The sequence below is a fragment of the Vespula pensylvanica genome, chromosome 17 (assembly GCF_014466175.1).
Source record: "Vespula pensylvanica isolate Volc-1 chromosome 17, ASM1446617v1, whole genome shotgun sequence".
Lineage (NCBI taxonomy): Eukaryota > Metazoa > Arthropoda > Insecta > Hymenoptera > Vespidae > Vespula > Vespula pensylvanica.
In genome coordinates, this window is record NC_057701.1 from 2663399 (window position 1) to 2676376 (window position 12978).

The 12978-nt window shown below is 27.7% G+C and overlaps 1 protein-coding gene across 4 annotated transcripts in view; it reads left to right on the forward strand.

The window, feature by feature from the left end:
• Positions 1 to 334: 334 nt before the first annotated feature.
• LOC122635238 (prolactin-releasing peptide receptor-like) overlaps positions 335 to 12978 on the forward strand; it is a 74017-nt gene continuing 61373 nt past the window's right edge. For all 4 annotated transcript variants that reach the window (XM_043825201.1, XM_043825203.1, XM_043825202.1 and 1 more), the window contains exons 1-2: positions 335 to 1134; positions 10620 to 11793. In XM_043825201.1, coding sequence (XP_043681136.1) covers positions 10843 to 11793 — 951 coding nt within the window. In that variant the 5' untranslated portion in view covers positions 335 to 1134; positions 10620 to 10842. The remainder of the gene's footprint in view (positions 1135 to 10619; positions 11794 to 12978) is intronic.

Here is a 12978-nt window from a genome sequence, read left to right on the forward strand (position 1 = left end):
TAAATAAATCAAGAAATATTTATATATATATAAAGTTAACTATACATATATATATATACATATATATGCATATACATATATATGCATATATATGTATATATATATGCATTTATATATATATATATATATATATATATATATATATATATAATATACAGATATAAAAAGAATAATGAGAGAAAAAAAGAGACAAAGATAATAAGTGATTACGCGCGAATGCGTTTAGATTTCACAAGTCAGATAATTTACAATATAAGTCTATAAATAAAAATAAAAATAAAAATAAAAATAATAATAATAATAATAATAATAATAATTAAAAAAATAATAATTATAAAGAAATATATAGTATGTACATTCTATATGTATACATAAACGTATATGTTATATACTCATATATATATATATATACACATACACACACACACATATATATATATGAGTATATATTTATACTTACATATACAGATTGCATGTACATACCCATATACAGATACACACACACATACATATAATATATAATAGCCAGTAGGAAAAAATCTGTACATTACTATATAACGAGAGGAAAAAGCGAAAATTCTGGTGTATAGTAAGAAATGATAGATTCGTTAGTTTTAATTTATCACGACGATTATGACGATGTTAAATGATTAATAATTATTAATAAACCACTGTATTTTATAATGATCGCTGTACGAACATATTATTATTCAACAACTTAATTAATTTTAATTCATTAAACTTTCATTATGATTATTGAACTATTAAAGCAAAAAAAAAATTGTGTTACATAAAGTATGTTTATCAGTAGTTATTTTTTTTTTCTCTTTAAGCAGCCGAAAACGATTCTCTTTTTTTTTCTGTCATTTTTCAAATGTTTTTTAATCGTCGACGTACCATCGGTCGGTAAGTAGCGTTTTATCAACAATTTATCGACGAATGATTATCATATCATGGTATCGATGTAATTATAATCGTTTATAGAAATTCTTCTCATATTTTCCTGGTTATCATACTTGGATGGAATATTTTCAGAGAAATATCCTCGTATTTTTTCGACAAATTCAAAATATTTCGAATACCATAAATACTGATCTCAATGAAAGAAAGAGAGAGAGAGAGAGAGAGAGAGACGTGCCGCACAATCATCGCGTTCCATACGAATAAAACAATTTTATACAACCTCTGCGTTCCCTATATCTTTCTTTTCTCACTATTTCTTTCCTTTTCTTACCCAAGAAGGGTCTCTCATACAATCGAATTCTTTCGCAATAAACTATAGTCTTCCTCCCTTTTGTTATATTCCAATTTTCTCATATACATATACCAAATCTTGAACGTAAGCATTTTGCAGGATCATCAAGATTTTATTAAATTTTATGAAATATTTCAAGCATTTCTTGAAATAATCCAACGAATTTTCATTATATTATATTATCTAGATCATTATTTTCGATCGGTAGAAAGATAGGAAAGAGCAGATAGGTTCCATAGGAATATTTTTTATTAATTTTACATTCGTCTTAAAAAAAAAAACAAAATAAAAAAAAAAGAAAAATAAAATCCTACTGAAATAATACATTTATTATTTATTTAAGATTATGATTATTATTTTAGGATTAAACGTAATCTCATTTTTAATCAATATCGTATATCGTGTAAATGATATAACTTTTTATTTATTTCATTTAACGTTTAACTCAAATACGTGTACGTTATATTTAACAGATTCGATAGTGATTAGAAACGGACTAGATAATGGAATTAACGTATTACGTTGTTCGCTATGTATTTTCTAATTTTCTTTCTTTTTTCTTTAAAGAAAAAAATAATTTCTCTCATTATTTTATTATAAAAGTCTTACGCAATCCAAACTATAAAGTCGAAACGAGTTTAAGAGTTATTTCGCAAATGATGAAATTTCCAAGCAGTTTCTAACGTCAGCGGAAGGAAATAATCGTAAAATCTTATTTAAAGATGACCAATAAATAAGAGACCAACAGAAAGACATTTCATCGGCTCAATCACATGATTCGATATCTGTCTGGTTGAATCTTTTTCTTAATGTTTACTTTGTCTCCAAAAAAACTTCTTTTTTTCTTTCTCTCTGTTTCTTTTTATTTTTATTTATTTCTTCTTTTTTACTATTCTTTTTTTTCTTCGAAAACTAGTCTTATTTTTACTTCGAAACCTTGAAAAGTATATAATTTTTTCTCGCCATGCGGCGTATTATGCGAGGAAACAATGCAAACTTTTCTTTAGATTACATATTATTTAATTATTTCTTTCCAACAATATTTTTCTTTTTTTCTTTTTTATTTCTTTTTTTTATTGCTTGTTCTTTGATGATGTATATATATATATATTTTTTTTTTTTTGAAAATTACGTGAATTTACAAATTTTGCAAAATTATCTCGAACATGAAAAATTATTTCGATGATTCTAATACTTGGCATATCATTACAAAATTTTCTACTTATCATTCAATATACTTTATATACCGATTATTAAAAAAAAAAAAAAAAAATTTATGTATATACAATTTTTCCATCCAAAGAAGGAAGAAAATAAATAAAAAAAATTACGATAGATCGATGAATAGTAGGAGATCATAATCTAAATTTGTATAATGTAACATAACGATAATAACATAAAACTCTAATATAACATAATATGATAATGATACATAATTTCTTTTTTTTTTTTAAATCTATTTCTTCTATATTATCACCGATTATCTGTAAACATTTCATAATAAACAAAAATAAGACAAAAGAAGAAAAAAAAGAAATTATGTAAATCATTTGCGTAAAAGATAAAAAAAAAAAAAAAGAAAAGAAAAGAAGCAAAATTATGATCGTGGTAGATGAAGAAAGGCAGCTGTAGAAAATCACAGTATTGGAAAAACGAAGAAACGGAGAGAAGTTACAGAAGAAGAAGAAGAAGAAGAAGAAAAGTAGAGAATATAGACAAGGATTACGCATGCGCAGAAAAACGGCGCGACGGTACACTCCGTCTAGGTTTGACGCGAGCGAATTTTCGTGAGCGTTTTCAGTCGCCGACGGAAAACAGCGCGTGTCGGCTGCGATCGTCTTCGATCTCGCGTTTTAGTGTCGTGTGTACGTGAATAATATAAATTCAATCTTCTTTTATTCATGATCAAACAGAAGAACATAAAAAAAGAAAGAAAAAAAAAAACGTATATAAAACAAAAATATCAGATAATAAAAAAAAAAAAAACATCGAAATTCGATCATAGTGATCGTTAAAAGATCTTTCGATCGAGTTACGATCGTTTCAAAGAAAAAAAAAAAAAAAGAAAGAATTATAAATAGTCATGATTAATGTAAATCTTCTTTTTCTTTCTTCTTTGTTTATGTATCCCATTAAAAGGATAAAAAAAAAAAAATTGAATTAAACAAAAAAAAAAAGAAAGATATGGTGCTGTCCTTCAAAGTGTGAAATTGTCGAATGGAATATCGATGGTGTCGATCGTACGAAAAGGATCGATAGTGTATTATAGATTTGATCTTTTTAAATTCTTTTCTTTTTCTTTTTCTTTTTTTTTTGCAATTTTAATATTTTTAATTATATTATGTAGAGTTTAGAAGAAGGATCAGTTTCGTTCAGTATATTATACGAAATGTCGATTATTTCGATTGGTTTAATCATGAAAGAATTTTGAGATTTCGAATTTCTTCTTTAAAAGATAAATTTTGTAGAAATTGTGTTGGTTGTCAATGGTTTTGGTGAAAAAGAAAGAAATTAACGGTGTTGCCTGATGCGGTTCCTTCAACAGGTGGCCGAAATAAACGTCGTGTGTGTGTGTGTGTGTGTGTGTGTGTGTGTGTACATGTGTTGGTATGTGAGTGTATACACGTTCATATTCGTAAAAGTTTAAATACTCTGAGATTTTGTCTTTTTTTTTTTTCGTAGCGAAGTCACCATTATTTTTATTATTATTAATATTATTATTATTATTATTATTATTATTATTAATTTGGTTATATTGAAATTAAAAATACATGAAAAATAGTTTAATATATAAAGTAGTTTAGAAAATAGTTTAATATGTTCAATTACAAATCTATTGAATGTACAAATTTTAGAATCTTATTAGTTATAGTGATAATATCATTTTGTTTGTATAATAGTTAACTATGTATTAATATAATACAATTAATATAATACAACATTTATGATTAGAAGAAATAAAAATTTCATATTTCATTTTTATTATACGAATACATTCGTGATAAACTTTAGAGCTAGTTAAAATCGTAATAATAATAATAATAATAATAATAATAATAATAATAATAATGATTTCGTTAATAAATATTTTTTCTTTTTATAAGAGGTATTAACGAATCATATTACTTTTTATGGTTGGAAGCAAAGTTTCATTAAAATTTTTATTATTCAAGTCAATCGATTAAAAATTCGTGCCATTCAGTAGAGAGATTATCGTAATAATAGTGCGATATAATTTCATTAAATTTTAATTATGAATGAATGAATGAATGAATGAATGAATGAATAATTATTGAACATATATATATATAAATTCGAATTCATACATTAGATACATATATAAGTATATAATATAGTATTGCAATCAAATTTCAAATTAAAATAATAATAGGAAATTGATAATCTTTATGAGTGAAATCTTTTAATACACACACATATATATATATATAAACATAAGTAATATATATATATATATATATATATATATATATATATCCTATGAAACCGATAACTTCAGGAACTCATTTGACTAGGATCATTGGAAAAGAGAGATAGGCGGATAGATCTAACTTATTAGTTAGATGGATAGATAGATAAATAGATAGATAGAAAGATAGAAAGTAATAGATATAGAAAGAGAGAATAAAAAAAAAAAAGAATAGAGAGAATAGAGAGATAGGAAAAGAGAATGAAAAAGAAAGAGAGGTAGATAGATAAAGATAGAAAATCGATAATGATTTATGCGGTTAAAACGAACTCTAAAATTCGACTTGAACATGAAAAAGTAAGAGAAACAAACAAACAGATAAAAAGAGAGAGAAAGAGATAGAAATAGAGTTCAATCTCTAACTTTTCCTACAGATAACGATAGAAACCTTTTCGAGCTTTTAACTTTTATTTCATTTCATTTGTATTATCATCGTGCTATTATCCTAACAAAAGGAAATAATAATAACCTGCAATTTTCGAGGAATCGTTTACTTACTCTTTTCAACAGACACTCCAAACTTCACGTTGAATTCACATAGTATCAATAATTTATAAAATAGAGAGTATAGTTTATCTCTCTCTCTCCCTCTCTCTCTCTCTCTCTTTCTCTTTTTTACTCTTTCATCATTATTATTATTATTAAATCTATTACGTTCACTACGATTCGATTTTTCTTCTTCTTTTTTTTTTTTTTTCATTTTTTCTAGTCCATCTAAAGAAACTACTCAATCTAAAAAAGAAAAGAAAAGAAAAAAAAAAGACAACGAAAATAAAAATAAAAAAATAAAAAAGTAAAACGTTTCATCGTTCGATATTCAACTCGTTCAATGAACCAAAAATCCTGAATAAAGATCTCTCTCTCTTTCTCTCATTCTCTTTTTTTATCATTGCTATTAACTATTTGAACTTCATTTCTTTCGTTCATTACGATTCAATTTTCCGTAGCAAATGATTTTCTTCTTTCCTTTCCTCCATTCTTTCTGAGATACCAGTCAATCTAAAAAGAAAGAGGAAAAGAAAGTAAAATAAGAAAGAGAAAGATTTCCTTGTTCGTTAATCAATTTGTTCAATGATCTGAAAATTCTGAATAAAGATCTTTTTCTCTTTCTCCCTCTCTCTCTTTCTTTCTTTTCTTCTCTTTCTCTCTCTCTCTCTCTCTCTCTCTCTCTCTGTCTGTCTGTCTTATTGTTACTATTGACTATTTGACTTTCATTTGTAGCATTTACTACGATAACAATTTCCTCTATAGTGATTTCTTCTTCTTTCTCTTAAATTCTTCCTCTCTTTTCATTCTTTCATTCTTTCTAATCAATCAAAAAGAAAAATAGGTAAATAAAAAATTAATTAAATAAAAAGAAAAGAAGATAAAACTAGAACGTTTCTCCATACGCTACTCAATTCGTTTAACGATTTGAAAATACTGGATAAAGATCTCTCTCTTTCTCTATCTCTATCTTTCTATCACGTTGTTACTATTGACTAAATGATTTAGTCTATCGATTATTTAATTTTCCCTATCAGGATTTTTCTTTTACATTCTTCGATTCTTTCTAATTAATCGGAAAAAAAAGGAAAGCACAAAAAGTAAATAAATAAGAAAAAAAATATAAAATAGAATGTTTCTTCTATTTCTTCATTTGATACCGAACTCGTTCAATAATGGAATAATGAAAATTCTAAATAAAAATCTCTAACTCATCTCTCTCTCTCTCTCTCTCTCTCTCTCTCTCTCTCTTTTCATTGTTACTATTGACTTTTGACTTTTATCTATTACATTTAGTACGATTCAATTTTCCGCATCAGTATTTTTTCTTTCTCTCTTTTCGTTCTTTCATTCTTTCTAACAAGTCAAAAAAAAAAAAAATAAAAAAAAAGTACAAAAATAAAAAGAAAAAAAAAAAGTAAATAAATAAATAGAGAACGAAAAAATAGAACGTTTCTTCATGCGTTATTCAACTCGTTCAATGATTTGAAACCTGAATAAAGGTCTCTCTCTCTCTCTCTCTCTCTCTCTACACACACATACATACACACACATTGTTATTATTGACTATTTGACTTGTATCCTATTCCTTTTTACTACAATTCAACTTTCCACATCAGAATTCTTTATCTCTCATTTCATTCTATTCTCTTACTGACGATGATTAATTAAAAAAAAAAAAAAAAAAAAAAAAAAACATAAACGAAGAGAGACAAGAGAGAAATAAACAAATAAAATAATACGAAGTGAAAATTAGGAAAGTAACAAAAATAGAATGGCGTTTCTTCATTCAATAATTTAATTCATTCAATGATCTGAAAATCTCTGTCACTATCTCTCATTGTTAGTATTGATTATTTGACTCGTGTCTATATCTTTTACTACGATTCAATTTTCCGCATCAGGATTTCCTTTCATTCTATCATCGTTCTTTTGATACTAATCAATCGTCAAAAAAAAAAAAAAAAAACAAAAAATTAAAAAGCATAAACAAATGAAATAAAATAAAATAAAAAATATATGAATAGAACGTACCTTCGTTCATTCATTACTATAATTTATTCGATGATTTAAAAATCCTGGATAAATTCTCTCTCTCTCTCTCTCTCTCTCTCTCTTTCTCATTATTACTATTGATTATTTGACTCACGCCTATTCCATCTATTACGATTCAACATTCCCCTATCAGGATTTCCTTTCTTCTCACTTTACATCACATTTTCAGTTCTTTCATTCTGATGCTAAACAATCCAAGAAAAACAGAGGAAATAAAAGAAAAGAGAAAAAAGGGAAGGAAGAAAAGGGGATACAAATTTAACGTTTCTTCATTTGGTTAATGAAAACACGTCCGATCCTCGTTTCGAAGTTAATGGGAGGAGAAAAAAAATTTCACGATTTGCGTAGGAGTGAAACGTGTGATGGTACAATGATATTTGCCGAATAAAAGAGACAGATAGAGATATTGAAAGAAAAGAGATACACACATACGCATATATACAGATAGATAGATTAGAGATAGAGATAGATAGACAGAGAGAGAGAGAGAGAGAGAGAGAGAGAGAGAGAGAGAGAGAGAGAGAGAGAGAGAGAGAGAGAGAGAGAGAGAGAGGGAGAAAATTAGAACATCTATTTTTGAATGATTTTTCAATAAAATCTTTAACGTTGTGACCTCGAAATTGTTTAGATTAGATCAGTTCATAGTCAGTTTCCTTTGCTAAAAGTTTAAAGTGAGACCATTCTCTCTATCTCTCTTTCTCCATCTTTTTCTCTCTCATTTACATATAAGTTCACACCTATTTTCTCTCTCTCTTTCTCTTTTTGTTTCTTTCTCTCTTTTTAACGTACGTGTTTATAGACACGAAGATAATACACACGTGTTTATTATCTCGCTGACACAATAAGTATACACGTGTTTTCTCTCTCTTTCTCTTTTACACGTAAGTACTCCGTATTTATTTTCTCTCTCTCTCTCTTTCTCTATCTCACGTTTATACATATGTACACATACACACACACACGTTTTCTCTCTCTCTCTCTCTCTCTCTCTCTGTCTCTCTCTTTTTCTCTAAATACACAAGTATTTTCTCTTTCCTTATTTTCTCTTTCTTTCTTTCTTTCATTCATTTTATCTCATTCATTTTCTGCCTTTCATTCACTCATTTCCTCTTTCTCTCCGTCTTTCTTACTTATTCATTTCCTTTCTCTTTCTCTCTTATTCATTTTCTTCCTTCTCCTCTTTCTTTTTCCTCTCTCTCTCTCTCTCTCTCTCTCTCTCTCTCTCTCTCTCTATTTATCTATCTATTTTTTTCTAACAAACGCACATGCTTTATATCTCCCAATTAAATACACCAATCTACACATATGTTTTTTACCACTCTCGTACAACATACACAAAGTCTTCCCCTTTCTACATATCTCTCTATTTCTCTCTACTTCTCATGATTAAGTTTTAAGCAACGCATTAATGAGAGAGAAAGAGAGAGTCGGTTTATAAATATTTCTTTCAACATCAGTCGAAGACAAGTAAAGCATCGCAAATTTTTTATTGGCTTTGATCATCACCTTGAAAAGACGTAATTCAAAGTCATATTCTCCTAAAAGAAAACACACGCGCACTCTTCCTCTTTCTCTCTCTCTTTCTCTTTTTCTCCCTTTCTGTCTCACTCTCTCTCTCTCTCTCTCTCTCTCTCTCTCTCTCTCTCTCTCTCTCTATCTGTCTCACTCTCTCTTTCTTTCTCTCTCTTTAACAGTAGTAAGCATAATCCTCATAGTGCTTTCGTTCGTTCGTCGTTGAAGGAGACTCAGTTCGAGTAGGTTAACTCTTAAAGCTCAAGTTCAAACAAATATATCGATAGATAAAAGAACACTTGATCCTTTTCGTTCGTTAATACGTAACGCCCATCGTCTTCGAGGTCATAAATGTACTTCGTGAGCATTTTCAAAAGAGAAAGATATTTACATCAGGTATCGGTTGGAGTTTATTTGAAAAAAGAAAAAAGAAAAAGAAAGAAAAGATAGAAAGGGAAATTTTTAATATTATACATTAATATCAAATTATTACGTACAATTATATTGCATATTATTATTATATTATTATTTTGTATTATTACGTATAATATTAAAATATTAAAATATTATATATAAGTATTATATATAATATTGAAATATTATATATAAGCAATAAATGTTCGATATACTTTTGCTTTTTTCTTTTCTTTTTTTGATTTTGTTCTAATTTCTATATTATCTTATTTCTCTAATTATTTTCTCCTCTCAACGTAAATTAATAATCAATAAAAACGTAAAAATTTATTTATATTGTTTAAATATATAGGTATTCGGTGGAAAACAAGATTGAGATTTTGTTCGTTCGAGATAAAGAATATCACAAGTGATTAATAATAAGATCGTTCGAACGTCGATTTAATCCTTCAATTTATTTTTTTCTTTTTCTCTTTTTCTCCTAAAATAATATCTGATTTTACATCGTTCAAGAAAAGAAAGGACAAACAAACCATATTTCGTGCGTTCGATAAAAATTGTGTATAAACATGAGGTGCGGTGATTAATGAGATCGTAGATCGATATTTAAATCTCTCTTGTTCATATAAAATAAAAACAGAACAAAAAAAATCACGAATTCGTTACGTCATTCAAATAAAAAAATATATATATACATATGTATAACAAACAAAATTTCGCGTGTGTTCGATAAAACGTATTACGAAACGAAGACATTTGTTAACAAAAAAGAAAGAAAAAAACGTGTATGTTAAAATAGTGACGTCGGTTCGATAAAAATTCGTTCGTAGACTAGTCGAGAAAAAGAAAGAAACAGTTGTGAATGAAGGAAGATAGTAAGTTTAAGAAAATTTGTGCAATAAAGAAGACAATAAAGTAAAGATTATTAAAAAAGAAAGAATAAAACTGTGCGTGAAAGAAGACAACGAAATTGAGGTAGGAAAAGAAAAAATAACGTAATTCTTGAAGAAAATTCGTCAGAAAAGAGGACAAGAAAATTTAGAAAAAAATTTGTTCGCAAGGAAAAACGACATCAACAACAACAACAACAACAACAACAACATTTCAAGAAAATTCGACGATAAAAATAAAACGGGAAGAAGCTTTAAGAAAATTCGTGCGAAGAGTGGAGAAGCAACAAATTTAAAGAAAAAGAGAACAAAAAAAAAGAAAAGGAAGATAAAATAAAATAAAATAAAATAAAATCGAGAAATTGGAACCTTAGAAAACGAGATAAAAAAGAAAGAAAGAAAGAAAGAGAAGGAAAGAAGCTCGATGATAATAACAGCCGAGAGAGAGAGAGAGAGAAAGAGAGAGAGAGAGAGAGCTAGATAGACACACAGATAGATAGATAGATAAAGCAAGAAAAAGAGAGAGAAGAAGGATAGTGATTAAATATAGCCTAAAGTAAATGATCGATTGCGAATAAATTTAATCGAGATATTAAAAGAGAAATCTCCAACGAGTAATAACATCCAACGATTGCATCCGTCTGTGGGACGTATTTAAGGAAGAAGAAAAAAAAAAATAAATAAATAAATAAATAAAAAAAAAAAAAAATAAACGACAACATCGATAAAAAAATCGAAGAAGGATGGAAAGAAACGGTAGTTCGGATTATTGGCAAAATTTGAGCTCGTCTAACGTCAGTTATTACACCGACGACACAATAATGTCGAATTTGAGCGTACAAATAATATTCTGTATATTTTACGGTAACATATTTATATTGGGTGTATTCGGAAACGTATTAGTATGTTACGTAGTATTACGTAATCAACAGATGCAAACCGTTACGAATCTCTTTATAACGAATTTAGCGTTCAGCGATTTACTTTTGTGCGTATTGGCAGTACCATTTACGCCGTTGTATACATTTTTAGGTGGTTGGATATTCGGTAGGATGTTGTGCCATTTGGTACCGTACGCACAGGGTGTTAGCGTTTATATAAGTACATGGACACTAACCAGTATAGCGATAGATCGTTTCCTCGTAATATTATATCCGTTTCATCCGCGTATGAGAATTGAAATTTGTTGGACGATAATATTCGGTATATGGATAGTCGCGTTAATGTTGACCCTACCATATGGATTTTACATGCAATTCGTTGAAACATACACGTATTGCGAGGAACACTGGCCAAGCGAACCATTCCGAAAGGTTTTTAGTTCGTTCACAACGATATTGCAATTTCTCGTACCGTGTTTCGTAATAACACTGTGTTACATATGCGTTTGGATTAAATTGAATGACAGGGCAAGGTCAAAGCCCGGTAGCAAAAGTAGCAAACGCGAGGAAACCGATCGTGAAAGGAAAAAACGTACCAACAGAATGTTGGTGGCTATGGTAATAATATTTGGATTCTCATGGTTACCATTGAACATCGTTAACATCATCAATGACTTTTATCCACCTGCCAACGATTGGTCTTATTACGGACTTTTCTTCTTCATGACCCATTGCCTCGCCATGAGCAGCACCTGTTACAATCCATTTCTCTACGCCTGGCTCAACGATAATTTTCGCAAGGAATTCAAACAGGTGCGTATTATAACATCGACGAGTCATCCACGAAGCATTAACTTTATTAATTTAAGAAAAAAAAAAAAAAAAAAAGAAGAAGAAGGAAACGATCTCTGTCGTAAAATCTCTGATCATGGTTACTTCCCCTTTCTTTCGACCCTTCGACCATCACTAACATTTCCCTTCCTACTCGTCCTCGTCCTTCACCTTTCGACGAGAAATTTTTTTAATTAAATCGTTACGCCTCCAAATCGATTTTTTATTTTTTATGTTTTATTTTGTATTTTATGCGATATTCTTATTTCTTTTTTCTTTCTTTTGTCCTCCTCCTCCTCCTCCTTCTTCTTCTTCTTCTCCTTTTTTCACTTTTTTCTTTTTTTCTCTATAGAGTCGAATTAATTTTATTTTCGGAAGACAATTGTTTAATTAATCGGAGAAATTGTGTACCTCATTTTCTTTTCTGTTTAATTAAATGTGAAAGATTTTCTCTTTAATTAAAGATTTAAATCTTTTATATATATATAGATATATATATATATATATATAAATCTTGGGTACATAATTGTTTAATTAATTCGCGGAATTATATCTCTTATTTATTTTCCCTAATTTTGAATGTAAGAGATTTTAATCTTACAAAATTAATTTGCAAATGTATTTTTCATATTTTATTAGATAATTAATTAAATTAAATCATACGATGTTGGTAATTGCTTTTTGATTTCTTTTTGTCTTTTTTCTTTTCTAATTAAAATGGAAAGATAATTTATAAGTCAATATATATATATATATATATATATATGTATATTAATAATGATTTAATTAATTAATTTGATGGAGTATGTTGTATCTCTTCTTTTTTCTTTTCTTTTTTTTTTTTTTTTTTTGAATCAAATGGAAAAGATGATACATTAGTTAGACAAGAATATTCAAAATATTGGAACAGAAGCTATTCATTAATTACATTTAAATATTATATTTATTACTCGAAGAGAATCTGTAAAAGCAAGTACTTGAGAATTTCTATAGTATAATTATTTTAATGTTAATTTCTAACTTCATAACTAATTGGAAGTGAAAATTATTGTTTCTACTTATTATAACTTCATAGCAATCTCTGATGAACTTTGAATTTTACTTATTACAGTTGATTTATGTATATATATATATATATATATATATATATATATATATATATATATA